The following is a 16051-nucleotide window of genomic DNA, read 5'->3' as shown; positions in this document are numbered from 1 at the left end:
GCTCCCTCGCTCCGCACCGCCTTCTCCCGCCCCATTGTTACATCCGGGCGCCTGGAGGGAGAGGGAGGGCGGGGCGTGTGCCTCGGCTCGCGAACGCTGCGGCCGCAGCTGCTGAGGGAGGTTGAGCCCCTTGTGAGGACTTGTTGAGGGGGAGCGACCGTCCCGGGCGCTCGGTCATGGCGGTAAGTGGTGTTCGCTGCTGGGGTGTTTGGAGGGAGCCGAGTTGGGCGGGGGGCCGCCACGGGGCGGGAGGGAAGAGCGTGTGAGATGGGGAGGGCTGGGTCGGGAAGCTGTGTGCGCGGAGAGACAAAATGGCGCCCACCGCTCCTTCGCCTGCCGGCGCCATGATGGGCCTCGGGGAGGGGGTGGCCGCTTTTCACCCATTACTTCTCTCCCTTTTTCCAGAAGTTTCTGTTTCATTTATTTGGCCTTGGAGAGAAGCGAAGAGGCCTTGTGACCGAGGCCTTATTGTTTCCTGACTGGGGAGAGAAGTATTGTGGCTATAGGAACGGGTGTTAGAGGGACTCTGGGGCGCAGGTTCCCTGGGAGGGGAGGAGGGAGGTTATCGATTTGGTGGTTGGGCCATGCTTAGCTTTCGTTCGTGTGGCTTTTCTTTGCCTGTTATTTTTCTTTGTGTTAGGGGGTCACAGGCCTGTTATTTTCAGCGTCTTCTTACACTCAGTGATTAATTATTTGCTATCATTTTCCGGTTTTTATAGTCAATATCGATAGGAAACGCCTCTGCTGTAGTTATCGCTGTCTTTATGTTCATACACAGCCTAAGAGCATAGCTTTATTCTCTTAAAATTTGTGTGGCCTGGAAACAGTTGAAGATGTTTTTCCCATAATTGAGTTGAAGAATCAATAAGAGGAGTTATCAAACCCGATGTTGTTAATTTGTTTTTGAAGTTACTAAATAGTCTTGAGTGCAAAACCCACCAAACTCCCAAACCAGGTTCAAAAGTGAAAAAACTTTTCAAAGTTGACTTTGAGTACTTTGTGGTGTCTTATCTGGTATTTAAAGTTCTTGTCTTGAAAGTTTGACCAGTGGTTAAACAGAAGAAGAGGACCATAAACTTCTGCAGAAAATAGTTTTTTTGGCTAATTTTTTTCGATTTATATAATTTAACCTGTTAAGAGATACATTTTTCTATAAAAGGACTTGGAAGAGTTACGGACTTGTAGTTTTGCACCTAGATTACAGGCACTATCTGTGAGGTTCCCCTAAACCAGTAAGTAGGCGAGGAGCTTGTTCAAGGAAACCCATGAGCTTGTGGCCAATCTAAGAACTGAGAATAGTCTCCTTAAAGTCTGTCAGCCTTTTTTTGCTGTCCTTTTTTTGTAGAGCTGAGAGATTTCTCTAAGGTGCAGTACACAAGGGCAGTAATGAGCAGCAATGTGTATAAATAAGGAGTGATGGCCTTGGAAAATGTGGCGGTGGGCTCAATTTCCCTTGGGTACTATGTTTAAAAATGCAGTTAACTTAAGACTGTTTAGCTGGTATTCTCCTTATCCTTTTCAAGTAACTGAAATGTAAATGTATCGAAATCTCAAAATTTCTCAAACTTTTGGCTGAGTCCTTTGGAAAGGAAGGGAGGGACTGAGCAGAAGGTAGGGGGGCGTAAACGAGCACATTGATGATAGATAATCATAGAATGGCAAGGAATTGTGATGTCTAAGGTCACAAACAGGAGTCAGTTCCTGCTCTATCTAATGCCCTAAAGGCTTCAGGATGGTGGATGGGTTACAAGTAGTATTCAGAAGTGTCACTAAGGCTATAGTTAAAGTTCTGCTGTGAATGCGCTTTAAGTGGTCAGTGCTGTTGTCCACATGCTGGTGCGTTTTGAACAAGATATCAGTATACCGTGTGAATGGAGAAATGAACAGCTGCTTTATCTCTCTTAAAGAGAGATTTTACTATAGATGTATCTTTGTACAGAGGCAAATTAATAAGGAATTGGGCAGACTAAACAGTAGGTGAAATCTAAGTCCAAACATCTACTTGTAGCATGTTATGAAGAAAGTCTACCATTAATACACAATATATTAGCAACAAGCTGTAATATCTGTTGTAGTTTAAGAAAAACTAGCTACTCTGTTTTCAAAGTCATGAATATAAATCAGCATTTGAGAGGTTTTGACATGTCTTGTTAGTTTGCAAATAAAAGGGCAGCTGGTAGAAAAGCATGCAAGTTAAAGTCCTCAGCTATACTATACTGTCTTCATTAATAGCATTTCTGGGCCAAATTATGTCAGTGAGGTCATCTGCATCTGTACAGTGTTCAGAAAGTTTGATCATGACTGTCTACATGATCAGAACAAGAAAGACCAGTGAATCTGTAAAGGCATTAATGAGAGCACATTCACCTTTTCAGTGTGTACTTTTTCGGTTTCTTTCATTGCATTGCATGGATGTTGTACACATTTACTTTTCCCATCATTGAATTACAATGCAGTCTTGATTACTCTACACAAGATAAGTTTCTGGGTTTAGTCCTCCTAGGCCAGGGTTTAGAAAGACTGGGGGGAGCATCTGGTTTTTTGTCATTAAGAAAAATGATACAAAAATTCTTGGGACAGGTGAATGTGACCTGTGTGTACTCTTATGCAAATACACTTTTTTTTTAATAGAGATACTGTTTGAGGTTTTCCCTTATGCAGTAGTTAGGTGTCTAACACTAATATAGTATATCTAATTTTGTTTATCTTCAAAGCTCATTCAGTCCTTCAAACTACAGTGGGGATTTTGTGCTCTGCCTCAGTAATGCCCTAACTTCTGAGGTGATTTAGCTCTGTTGGGACAGCATTGATGTTAAGTAATCTTAGTCATGCAAATGTTAAAAGGTAATTGACCTATGAACAACACCATTTAGAGGGAACTTTGGATCAGAGTTTAGTCTTACTCAAAAGTGCATGGAAAAAGTACAGTCTAATGTAGTGGGAGAGCAAAATGTTGCTATATGTTAGTTCTCCTTATTAAAGTCTTGAAAAAGCAATCTATGCAGTTACACAGTTCACTGGAAGTCTATCAAGCTATTGCCTAATGAATAATGAGATGGCTACTCAGGAGATTGTCTTACAGAACATAATTTTAAGTGTGTCTTCAGAGGAAATACTAAGTATATAGGAGTGAAAAACAACAAAACTTAAGTTTTTTGGGTTTAAACATTCTGTCCTCTTGTAGGGTAGTGATACGGAACGAGATGGAGTAGTCCCAGAAAAGTCCTCTCCAGAAGGAGAGAAGAAAAAGGAACAATCAGATGCCTCTAGTTCTCCCAGAACATCAAAGCATCATTATTCAAGATCACGCTCACGGTCAAGGGAAAGAAGACGGAAGTCAGGTATGATCTTCATATAAGCAAAGTTGCATAGTAATGTTCTGGTGCATGCTTGTAGAACATTTTGGAAAAAAATATGTGGATTTAGCTCTCATAACTTTTTAGAATTGGGGAGAAAAAGAAGCTTCTAATTCTGGTTTTGTATCTTGAATATGTTATTTTGAAGCCTTTCGATTTTAATGATAGAAGTGATAAGTAAAAAGGTCCAGGTAATATTCAGGGCATTGGGGGACAGGGAATGGGAATGACAAACACCACCAAACAGAAAACCATACTACTCTGTCTTTATTTTAATTAGGTATGCTTAGACTGGGATATTTTTGCATGGTTGTAACAAAAATAAGGTTACCTGGCTGAAGAATGACACTGGAGTATGACATGGGCTAGCTTGAAGAAATGCAAAGAGCTCTGAGTAACAGTTAGAGGTTGCTTTCTGCAGTAGATATTTGGATAGTGCTGTTTGTTTTCTAAATCTCTATTCTTGACTTTGGGGGCTGGAATAACTGAAAAAACTAGAAAGGTGACAGCCAGCTGATCTCCATAACTTGGTAAATAACAATAAATATTTTCTTTTCCAGATGCTGAAGGAAGAAAACACAGAAGCCGGAGCAGAAGCAAAGAGGTAATTAACACTTTGTAGCGTTTAGGTAATTGTACAATACATCTTAAAAAGTATCTTGTAGTAATGTACATATGTGTAAACCTATATAAATGACTTTATGGTAAGTACAATAAATTGGAAACTTGTAAGCTTAAAAATGGATATGGAGATCCTTTCATAGTGAAGCATGATTGCAGCCATCATGTTGACAAGGTAATAGTTTTATAGCTTTCAGAAACTAGTAACTTTAATTATTTCTTTTTTCTGGAAACAGCCAAAGGAAAGAATTCATGTGGAGAGGTAGAATGGTGTTCTTGATGACTTTCACAGAGCTTCCATTAACCAAAAGCCTTGGGTGCCTTTATTCCTGGCCAGTGTTCAGGACTTTCAATGATACATACCCATCTACTTAAGTATATTAAAAATAATACCCCACCTGACTGAGCTCTGTTTATTGCATCCTTTAGTTGTAAAGACTGTCATAGCTTGACAAACAAGCTGAGTCAGCTGGAAACATGACAGTAGCAGCAAAAATTTCGGAGGGCTGTCTCTTTTTTTTTTTTTTTTTTTTATAAATGTGTGTGTGTGTGTGTATGTAGGGGAGTGAGAAGAGACAGCATCAATAATACCTTGAAAATAACTGGCTTACGCACCAGAGAAGAGATGAAACAAGCAAACCTGGAGCGTCGAAGTAGTCACAAAGAAGCTTAAGCCATGTGGGGCAATAGCAGGCTGGGTCAGATGAGGGACTTTTTAACTTCTAACCTAGGTCAGGAACATCTCCTTCCCCTGTTCCAATGGAAGCTCTGTTTGAAAAAGGAGGATTAAGAAAAAAAAAGAAATAATCTAGGAGAGTTTTTGTGAAATTGAATATATTGTTTAGCTCACATGATAACATTTCTATAATAAATCATACTCAGCGTGCTAATGCGCGAAGAGACTGAACTGAAGACGCTGCAGACTCAGATAGCAAAATTATAAGCCTACTTCATGATAAGGTAACTATTAGTAATTCAAATTCATATTTCCCTTAAAAATATCTTAAATCCGTTATGGGATATAATGGTGGTTTATTACTAAGTGTGTGTCTGGAAGATATGATATAAAAAACCCTTGTAAATCTGATTTTAATGATTAAAAAAAGTCCTTGCTTAAAGTTGCATCCAGTGTTTTGCCATGTTGTTGGATCTAATCTTACACAATTTATTTAGCAGTTCCTAAATTTCACAGAACGAACAGATGAGGAATAACATCCCACAGTAGATTAACTGTTTTCATTCATTTGCAAGAATAAAATTTTCTTTGTAGACTAAATACTGAGTATCAGTAATTCTTTCTAATATGTATACCGGAACAACTACTTGTGTAAATACATACTCAAAATTAACATACAGGTAACATCCAAACTTCAGATGTGTTTTTATGTAACAACTGGTTATTCAAGGAGCTAACAATAAAACACTGTAAAAACAGGAAAAAATCTAGTATTATTGTATACTTGAAGTACTATAATCAAATACGTTTAGAAATTGATATATATTCATAAAGAGTTAGAAAGGCTTGGATAAGTGGGTGTAAAATAATTATAGCATCTTCGCCAGACTTTTGAGAGCAAGTTAGGATTATAGGAAAGTTTTCTTTGAGTAGATAACAGATTTAGATAAGGAAAAAAACCGCCCCAAATTTCTGAAGAACTGGGGTTTAGTCTAAAAAAAAAAATATCATGCCTAAATTGTGACTTGAAACAAAATGTTATTTAAACATAAGACTTAAGTAGGCTATGGTTTTCTGCTAGAAAGATTTCAAAATAAACTGGATATATTAAGAAAAGGTGTTGATGTCATGACTTGGTCTCTAAGGAAAACACTGGCAAAAATCAAGCCTGACCTTGCTAAATATTTTTGGCATTGCAGCTATAAAAAGGAATCTTTTTTTTTTAAGAGGCACTGCAGGAAGAAATTGCGGTATAGTTGAGCAGCATATCTTTAATTTAAAACTACTGTGGGAGGTCTCAAAGTGATGCATGTTAGTTTTAAATACTAAAAATGGGATGTCAACCGTATATCTTACTACTTTGCTTTTTAAAAACTGTTGGAAGTTACTAACTGAGGAGAGTTTTGCTTAAAAAATTATTTAATGATGGATAGAAAACTTTTAGTTCTAAAAGCAAAGTAGTATATGTCTGCAACTATATATGAGTTTTAGTAACTTTCTACATGGTAGGCTTAAGCAAATATTAAATATTTACTACAACTGTGAGTGTTTGTGTATATATATGCATATTCATAAATTGTCAGGTAAAGATAGGTACTTACTATATGTTTGGAATGAAGGCAGTAATGAGAATGACAGTTGGTTTTGTTACAATGCTGTGAACCCTTATGTGGAAACACTGTAAAGATCCCTTGATGGATGCTTTAGAAATCCTTTATAGACAGCGGGGAGGAGGGAAAAGTGGGAAAAATTAAGCGTGCATTTGCATCTTTGGTTAGTTGGTGGCATTAGGTAAAACTGCCATCGCTCATGATTGAGTCACACTCCTAAGGTTACTAATGTTGCATCACAACTTATCATTTTTTATCTTCTGATACCCATACTAACTCTCTTTGTTGCACTATTTTCCTGAAAGAACCAACTTCTTCTTAAAACAGGCAAGAAGACATGAATCCAAAGAGAAGTCCTCCAAGAAGCACAAATCTGAAGACCACAATGACAAAGAACATTCTTCTGATAAGGGAAGAGATAGCCTAAATTCATCTGAAAATGGTGAGGATAGACATAAACGCAAAGAGAGAAAATCATCAAGAGGGAGGAGTCATTCAAGATCCAGGTCTCGTGAAAGGTAAGCTGTTTTACATGTTATTCTCTTTTAAGTGCATTTACAAAAGCAGTGTTTGGAATTTGTGTAGACTTCTGAAGTACAGCTGAATTATATACCAATCTAATTTGACTCTAAAGGATCAATTTATATTGCATATTCCAGTTTTCATTGGATAGTGCATTTGCTGCTACTTAAATAGTTTTAGACTGGTTCTGAGTAAAAGTATGACATATCTAAGGCTTTATATAGGTGATCTGTCTCACGTTTATAGTTGGTATACGCAGTATAGAAAACTTATAAACTGTATCGAATGTTAATTGTTAGTGACAGGGAAGAAAACACACCTTTAGTAATGTCAGGGCTTTTTACCTCTTAAATCAAGAACTTACACAGAGGCAGTGCTGTCTAAGCCTCCACGCCCGGTAGGCCACCTAGCACATTCTATGGTAGCAGAGTTGCTTGAGTCAAAGAAGTTGCTGCCAGAACTCGTCAGCCAGCTCTGCTCATAGCTGAGGGATCTGTAGCAAACATGATAGCAAGGAATGACCTTCAGCTGAGGAACTGTGTGTCACTCATTTGGGCATCTCTTCCCTAAGGTTTTGGAATGTTATGGGGAGGAGGAGAGTTTTGTTGCCTTGAATTTAAAACTCTGCATCAGATTAGTGTGGCTGTGTATTTGTTTTGGGGTGTAGGCTTTAATGAACAACTAAATGGCTGTATTGATGAGTGTGAAACTCTTGTTTAACTTGCTCATCTCTTTGTGGCTGGTGGTAGTGTTTGGTTCCTTTTCCATTTCATCTCCTAGTCTTACAACTTAAACTGTTCCAGTCTTGAATTCTTCTGTGTGTAGTTTGCAGTCTCCCCACCCTGCCTGATGCATTTTGCCCTGTGGTGACAAACCTGTATGTAAGTCCTTAAGTGGAAGCTGAATTTAAACATGAGAATATATGTAAGAATGTGGGACATGTGTTTCAGACGTCATCGTAGTAGAAGTCGTGATAGGAAAAAATCCAGATCTCGAAGCAGAGAGAGAAAACGACGAATAAGATCTCGTTCTAGATCAAGATCTAGACACAGACATAGAAGTAGAAGTAAAAGCAGAACTAGGAGCAGAAGCAGGTAAGTGTTAACTTCTGTATATGCTTAGTGATGATGTTTGGTAGAATATTCTGTGATGGGCTGATGTATAGAAGAATGATAGGTTTGCCAGTTAATGTCTATTCAGTGTAACTATATGTGTTTGTCTTTTTCTCAGCTGTATTGATGTAGTGGGTTTAAGGACTGGGTAGTTTGCATACACATACAGGAATGTTTGTCCTAGACAGCTTAAGTGTCTCACACTCTCAGCTTTACGTAGCATGGTTTCTTGTTAGCAATTAGAAATACTTAACTAGTTATTTCATGAGTGTCTTATAAAACCATCATTTTAGAACTTATGACTGATAAAGTAGAAGGAAAGTAATTAATATTTTGGGTAGTAATGATTACCACAGTTCAAGCTCTTTTTGGTTTCTTATACTGTAACTGAATGTACTAGTTTAAATAGGATATTTAAGTGAGGAAAAACTGAAGAATAAGGTAGAACTAACCCAGTCGTGTGCTTAACACGAGTAGTGTGGTTGGCAAAGCACTACTTCAAAAATACTATTGATAGTACTTTGTGTATATATCATAAATGGGAAGTTTAACAGGGCATCACTGGCTGTCAGAGCAGATACACTGATCAGAAGCTAATGCTGATCAGCTCCATGAAGTTAATTTGGAAATTTGTCTTGTCTGTGAACTGGCACAGTGTAGTGTTCAGGTGAATTTTAAGTCAGATGGACTATTTCTGATCTAAACGTACTATTCTGTGTTAAGTGATTACCAGCTTCTTTTTGTCAAGTTCAACATGAGAATATTTTTCTCTTGATCTTGGATGCTTCCATTTCTTCCTTAGATTCTAGAAGCGCATATTGAAACATTGCAGCTAGACACATACTGGCTTATTCTGAGTCTGACAGAGTTGAGATGCATGCTTAACCTGGATTGTGCTAGAGATGAGGTTTTCATCCCTGTATAGAAGTTAATGTTTTACAATACTGATCATTTTGTTGTAGAGTTCCAAGTCTGCTTCTACGTGTCACCATTGCATTCTTAATGTTCTGTAGGATTTTCTGAATGAGTAAGCTAAAATGTGACGACTACAGTTTGTGTATTTCCCTCCTACTTGTTTAAAGTGAAAGTAGTAGTTTGAATGCAAATTGGTGTCCCTTCAGACCTCCCAAGAAGGTGTTGACAGTGTTCCAGTTCATTTAATAGTATTTTCACTGGAGTATTTTAAATTGCATATTTAAAGGGTGTAGAAGTTGGTTATGACTACTCAACATTACGCTGGATCATTGGAGACTTAAGAATCCAGCACACTCGTGTAATGCTACAACATCACTTGTGAAACTGTTAAGAAGAATTATCTTTCTGAAGAAGTAGTTGAATTACGTGGTTTGTCTCGTACTTTATTTTGGCATGCACTTTCTATCAAACTTTCTACTGGGGTGAGTAGAGCTGGGTCTTCAGTTGGTATACGTTATTTGCATCTAATGGTATTTAAGCCACCTTCAGCATGATTGTAAGGCTTCAGTTCCCTGTTATTTCTGGTTATTATAGGAGATGTGCACTTACTGTTTTTAAAAGTCACTTTGAACATTTTGTGTTTAATGGCTCCCTGAAAGCTTTGCATCCCAGAATAGTGTTTTGCTTCTGCAGTGGAATTCAAATTACCTGAAACAGAGAAGGGCAAATGTGTGAAGAAAAAGTGAGGGATAGTCACTAGCCTAGGAATCTCTTCAGCTGGAAATATGCCTTGTTGGATAGTGATGGACATACTGCAAGAATCTGTTTCTTTTAAGTACACTTTTGTCTCACAAATCTTAGAGAAGGAAAATGAGGTGTAAGATATTTTTTTTTTAACAGTAGACTAGAACACTTCATTGAGTTCTGGGCTCAGTTGAAGCCTTTGGAAAGAGAATTAATGGGGCAAGCCTCAAGGAAGTCTTCAGAGCCAAATAAACATGATGTGGAAACTGACCCTGTTAAAACTCACCTGTGAAATGAATTCCCTCCTTTATGAAAGGAATATTTGTTGTGTCACACTTAACAGGCTGTGACAGAAGCATTTGTAAATAGTAGAGCCTGACTTTCTCTTGATGGTTCTTTGCATAATCTCAAGCTCACATTTTCAAGTGATTTGTCCTCAGTAGCATTTAAATTAAGCTTTTGTTCTGTGAGCATGTAGACCATCCTGGCAGTTCTTTTGTGGCATTGCTCTAATTAAGTGCTAGGTGGAAAACATGACACCATCTGCTTGTTTCAAATGGAAATACTTAAATACAAAAGCTCAAATATTTATTTCCTTGATGTTTACCAGTGCAATAAAGCATCAGACCAAAGACAAGACCAAACTACAATAGTCAGCACGGGGAAAAATGAAGGTATCTTTGAAACATGCATTACATCTTATCTCAGGAATGCAGATCTGTCACTTCCCAGTGCCTGAATCTGCATCTTGTCATCTTCTATGAAAAGATAAGTCTTGCCTCCTTTGTATTCTACCAGATTTGTCATGTAAACAAGGATATCTTTTTTTTTTTTTATAACTTCTATCTAGGTTTCATGGTGTTTGTAGATGCTGCCCAAGCTGCAAACAGAAGAAACAATATCTGAATGCCATTTAAAGTGGCTGTTGTCAAGTTAGCTATTATCTGAAGTTAGCTATTATCTCAAATGGTTGCTAATAACATTTAAGTATAAAATTGCAGAAACATCTTTGTGCATCTCAACTTATGGTTTATGGCAAATCTGGGAAAAATGCAAGTGATATCTTCTGTAATTTAAGCTTTGCTGGACACTTCCAGTATCTGTGACATCTTTGTTGAAAACATCAGAGGCTTAAACAGGGATAAACCCTTATCTCTTGAAATGTAGATGTTAATTTTGAGCAGCTGCTGCTTAGGTGGGATTAGATGTATATGTCCCCAGTAGAAGTCATGCTTATGAGAAGGTGGGGAGAAGGCTAGTGAAGGATAATTTAATGGAATATGTTGGTATTTTGCTTAAAAAATACATTTTAACTGGGTTCTTTTCAGATTGTCAGGCTCCAGATAACGCATGCTTCATAATTCTGTGCATAGTACTGTCCCCAAGAGCAAACCTGAGACAAATCATGTGTTTAAACGAGCTCTCATGTCTAGCTTGATAGCCTTCCTCAAACAGTTGTCCAAAGCACATTTAGTGAAGAGTGTACAGAGGGGAGAGAAATAGTGATTTCCCTGAGTACTATGCCAATTTTTAAATCAGGCCTCCTCAAAATGCTCATTTTAATATAATTGTAGTGATGTGAGACCTTTTACAGTTTTAAGGCGTTCTTGTAACTTGATCCATTTTACAGTTTTCTTGCCATTGACTTTATGGTAAAGTTCCATGATGTTTTTTTCTTGTCAGTTTTTAGAATGAAAATATCTATAGCATATCTGTTTGTTCTAAACACAAAGTTTAAGAGGGTAAACAAATGCCCAGAATTACACATTCTGTTACATCTTAGTTGGAAATCCTCAGTTTTAACTCTGTCTGTTACAAGGCGAGTGTGACTGTTACACTGTTCTAGTACAATCTGTGAAAGCTGTTCTTGAGAACTCCCCAAACTATTCAGCAATTTTTCAGAGTTGTGATCAAATAATGTATGAAATATTAAGGTATATACGCACCTTCACTGTTACAGCAACTCTCTTAAATTTGGTTACAGAGAGCGAAAGAAAAGAATTGAAAAGCCCCGAAGGTTCAGCAGGAGTCATAGCCGGAGTCCAAGTCCACCACCTTTTCGGGGACGAAATACAGCTATGGATGCCCAGGAAGCACTAGCCAGAAGGTCAGAAATTGTTACTATTTTAATGATACATGACATAAATAAGATGCTGCTGCTGATTTTGCATGACTAAATATTTTTATTCTCATGCACGCACTTCTAGACTGGAAAGAGCAAAGAAACTGCAAGAACAGAGAGAAAAAGAAATGGTTGAAAAGCAGAAACAACAGGAAATGGCTGCAGGTAGTCCATGTATATTACATTAATTGCTAAGCGATAGTGTGAGTGAAAGTTGTGTAGGCTTATGTGCTGAGTGTTACGGTCTTGTCCAACAGATGTGCACATCATGTTTCTTTGTATAATCGTTAACTTGGTTCATATATAAGAAGGGCAGCTAGAACGAGGAAATGGTTAAAAGAAAAAACAAAACAGAAACAAACCAAAACCCACACACACACCCTCAAAAAAAAAAATCCAGCAAAAATAGTCAGAATTTCTTATAGCTTACAGAGTGTACAACAACAATGTTATATGTTAGGCTGGTAAATGTTTTTGTGATGGTCATTGGACCTTCCTTTATGCATCATTAAGCAAGAGTTTGAAAGTTATTACCAGCTCAGGGCTATTTAGAAGCATGAGATACATTAGTTTCACTTCTAGTTATCTTTTACTAAAATTAAGAAACGAGTCTCCAGTAGTTTACAAATAACATGTATTTTTATCATGCAGTTGTTATTTGGATGTTTTCAATTTATTTCTGGTTAAAGGAAATGTTTGTGGTTCTGTTTTAGTTTATTTGGTTGGGGTTTTTTGATTGTGGTGTTTGGTAAGGGGATGGGGTTGGTGGTTGGTTGGTTGTTTTTTGGTTTTGGTTTTTTTTTTTTCCCCTCCCCAAAAGGTCTGAATGTATTGTCTGATAGCAAGTAACCTTTCTTCTACAGCGGCTGCAGCCACTGGAGGGTCCGTTATTAACGTTGCTGCTCTTCTGGCATCGGGAACACAAGTAACTCCTCAAATAGCAATGGCAGCTCAAATGGCGGCACTACAAGCAAAAGCACTAGCAGAGACTGGAATAGCTGTACCTAGCTATTATAACCCAGCAGCAGTGAATCCAATGAAATTTGCTGAGCAGGAGAAAAAGCGGAAGATGCTTTGGCAAGGCAAAAAGGAAGGGGTAATGTTGTCTTTCCTTACTTTCTTTAAACTTAAAACTTCATTAAGTTATAGGATGCTCTATTGACATTATTTGCAGCAAAATGACTTTCATACCTGTTATGAAGTTCCCTATTAATAGCAGCCCAAGGTAGAACTTGGAGTGAAAGGACTAAGATAACTAGACCTTCAGTGACAAATGGTTGTGACACAAGCCTCAGGAAAACCCCTAATGTCATGAAATATTAGAGGTATAAATTGGATCTTGATGATGCTTTTGTCAGTTTGCCTACAACTTGGAACTAAATATCAAATAAAGGTGATCTTTTTAGTGAAAAGTGATGGGTAAGGTATAGAAACTGTAATTCATAACTTTCTGTGACTGTAGAGATTTTTCATTTGATTGTTCTACCTCGTCCAATTCCAGATCTCAAAACCAAGTCTGCAGTAACATTTCAGGTGTGGAGTAATGCATTATTAACTAGCAAAAGTTATAAGTACAAAGAAGCCTTCAGACTTTTATGCTTTGTCAAATAAATGCTCTTGCAATTAGTGAAATACAGCCCACCAAATAAAAAAAGGCTCTGGTGGCAGTTACTTGTTCAGAAAGTCACTGGATCTGACTACAGGGTTTGTCTGCTGATACTATGGAAAAATTTGTGCTTCTGTATTTGTGTTCTTGTCTTTTGATGTGCGACGCTGATACGGAAGTGTTTGTTACATTAGATTATCATTGTGCATCTGTTACGTAACAAGCTTATTTAGCTTTTCACACTGTTTCATAAGATGTGAAAAACTGAAACTGGTTCACGTGGCACTGATGGGTAGTGGCAGGGAGGGAAGAAAAAACATTAATGCTGTTCAAGCAGTTCTTCCTGAATTGAGCTGTGTATTTTAATTCTAATACGCAAATCTGTTTTTCTGCAAATCATTTTTTAAGCATTCATTCTGACAAGGTTTCCAAACTTTATGGAAACGAGTACAGTCTACCCAAGTGGAGAATATACTTCCATTTTGAAACCTATGGTTAAGTGGCCTTCCCTCACAAAGAGTGTCTGTGGGGGTGCTGCAGGAATATCAGATGTGACTTGGGAACCTTTTAATTCCAGCTGTGCTAGCACTACATGATGGGCTCATTTTTAATACTGCTGTTTCGCTTGCTACTGAATTGTGATACTAAGAGAAGCCTGATGTAAAAAGGTGATAATATTTATTTTTTTACTCATACAGGATAAATCACAGTCTGCAGAAATATGGGAAAAACTAAATTTTGGAAACAAGGACCAAAATGTCAAATTCAGAAAACTGATGGGCATTAAGGTAAAAAGTTCTGAATATGTAATTTTTTTGTTAATTGTAGGATAATGATTCCCTTTTTCAAAGTATACCTTAACAAGTAAAGATGTTAAGTTAACCTGATACTACCTGATGTAGTTAAGAGCTTTTAAGTATTTCTTACTAGAATTCACAAGCAGCATCTAAATCTGAATTCAATTAAAATTCTAGAATTTTATTATGTTTCTGGCTAACAAGACAACTGTTATGATCTGTAACAGTGGTAGCTGTGAGCAGTATTCATAATTGATAAAACAGTATTACTTTGTATAGACAGGTTAATTGAGAGACACTTACTTGATGAGTTAGAAGGAACTGGATGAAGGTGTCCTGTACATGTTTCTTGACAGTGAGAGGAAAGCTATGCTAGAATGTTCCAGCAATAAAACCAAATAAGTCAAATCTTACTAGCTTTTGAAAGCAACTAAGCAAAATGATAATTTAGGGCACGTGTAATATATGAAAACACCATTTCCTACCCAACTAATGTTTGTTTTCTTCTGTCTTGTTTCTAGAGCGAGGACGAAGCAGGCTGTAGTTCGGTTGATGAAGAGAGTTACAAAACACTGAAACAACAGGAAGAGGTTTTCAGAAATTTAGATGCACAGTATGAAATGGCAAGATCACAGACTCATACGCAAAGAGGAATGGGATTGGGGTTTACATCTTCAATGCGAGGAATGGATGCAGTTTGAAAAAAAAAAAAGGCAGTTTTAAAGTTTGGGACTATGGAAGGTTCTTGTTCAAATGTTGGGTCCTTGTTCACCAAAAAGCTAGTACTCTAGCTTGCATGGGTGTTGCATTGACTTTAATTTATTGAAAAATACAATTTTTTTGTAAATATCAGAACAGTGATACTGGTGTTAGTGTTGTTATCAGGTTATACCCACTTCCATTAAACTTGACAGAACTATAGAAGGACAGTATTTTTTAGTTAAAGTTCTACTTTTCAAACCAAGCAGCAGATGGGATGAACTCATACATGGATATTTCGTGTCCACTGTCTTGTGTACTTTTGTACTTTAACCTTGTACAGTTATTTTCAATTCTTGAAACATGAAAGAAACATTGTGTAGATGTTATTTAGCAGTCTGGGCCAATAGGCACATAATCCAGTGCAAAAAAACCTGGTTAATAATAAAGACATTTTTTCTCTAAGGTCTTATTTAATATTAAGTTGTCTTTTGGGCCATGCTGTCAGGAAGCTAGTTTAGAGATGTCAAAAAAAATAATAATGTGAGACGTCAGAAATAGTACTTTGCTGATTTTGATTTAGGGTTTTCCTAAGCTGAGGAGATCTGCAGAATGGAGCACAAATCAACGGTGATGAGTGCTGAACTCTTTTTGTTGTTGTTGTTGTTGTTGTTTTTTAATTGGCAATTTGATAACTTGCAAATTGTAGTAAGGAGAGAGGGATAACCAAACCGATATGGGGAAGGTAGGATGGTGGAGCCCCTTGCTACTACTTCATAACCATAAGTATGTGAGGTTTTTTTATATTTACCATAAGTAAATGGTTCATTGATTCTCCCAAGTCTGCATTTCCGTCACCCAGCAGAAGGGACAGGTGGTTGCTGCAGCATTACACAGGATTACTGCGCTGCTTCCTCAGAGGGTTGGTTTTTTCTGGGCATCTGCCTTGCACTTGAATCGCTCCTCAGTCACTCTGGTCGATTCGTTAGAAGTTCCGGAAAGTGTGTTAAGTTTTTGTAACACAAGCTCACACGATCCACTACAAGAGCGCTAAATGCACAAGGCTGTGCGAGCCTGCTTACACATACTCTAGTCCTGCGTCCTGCTGCTGCCCTATTTTTTTCTCTCCCACCCTTCCTCCGGCGCGGAAGAACAAACCTAGCAACCACAGCAAGAGGCGCCATGCGGCCGCTGTCTCCCGCAGGCCGCTGTGGGCGCAGGCAGTGAACGGCTCCCCCGCCGTGCGGCTCCCAGCAGGCACCGCGCCCGGC

The 16051-nt window shown here is 37.9% G+C and overlaps 1 protein-coding gene across 3 annotated transcripts; it reads left to right on the top strand.

Moving 5' to 3' along the window:
• Positions 1-54: 54 nt before the first annotated feature.
• Positions 55-15245, top strand: RSRC2 (arginine and serine rich coiled-coil 2). 3 transcript variants are annotated; one of them, XM_037375522.1, is made up of 10 exons: positions 55-182; positions 3185-3341; positions 3917-3960; positions 6591-6781; positions 7736-7879; positions 11541-11663; positions 11764-11843; positions 12542-12774; positions 13983-14072; positions 14603-15245. In XM_037375522.1, the coding sequence occupies exons 1-10, from the start codon at positions 177-179 to the stop codon at positions 14780-14782; spliced, it is 1248 nt and encodes a 415-aa protein (XP_037231419.1). In that variant the 5' UTR covers positions 55-176; the 3' UTR covers positions 14783-15245. The 3 variants fall into 3 exon arrangements, with proteins under 3 accessions (XP_037231419.1, XP_037231420.1, XP_037231421.1); XM_037375523.1 differs by having other exon boundaries at positions 6569-6781; XM_037375524.1 differs by lacking the exon at positions 55-182 and adding an exon at positions 4860-4937 and having other exon boundaries at positions 3271-3341; positions 6569-6781.
• Positions 15246-16051: the final 806 nt, after the last annotated feature.

The sequence above is a fragment of the Falco rusticolus genome, chromosome 1, assembly GCF_015220075.1.
Source record: "Falco rusticolus isolate bFalRus1 chromosome 1, bFalRus1.pri, whole genome shotgun sequence".
NCBI classification, from domain to species: Eukaryota; Metazoa; Chordata; class Aves; order Falconiformes; family Falconidae; genus Falco; species Falco rusticolus.
Note: the sequence above shows the minus strand (reverse complement) of the source record. Positions and strands in the feature narration are given on the sequence as shown.

Excerpts from the sequence above, each read along its gene's own strand:
- RSRC2 (XM_037375522.1), top strand. Across the intron at positions 3,961-6,590 it reads GCCGGAGCAGAAGCAAAGAG|GCAAGAAGACATGAATCCAA; the intron begins GTAATTAACACT and ends TTCTTAAAACAG. Across the intron at positions 14,073-14,602 it reads GAAAACTGATGGGCATTAAG|AGCGAGGACGAAGCAGGCTG; the intron begins GTAAAAAGTTCT and ends TCTTGTTTCTAG.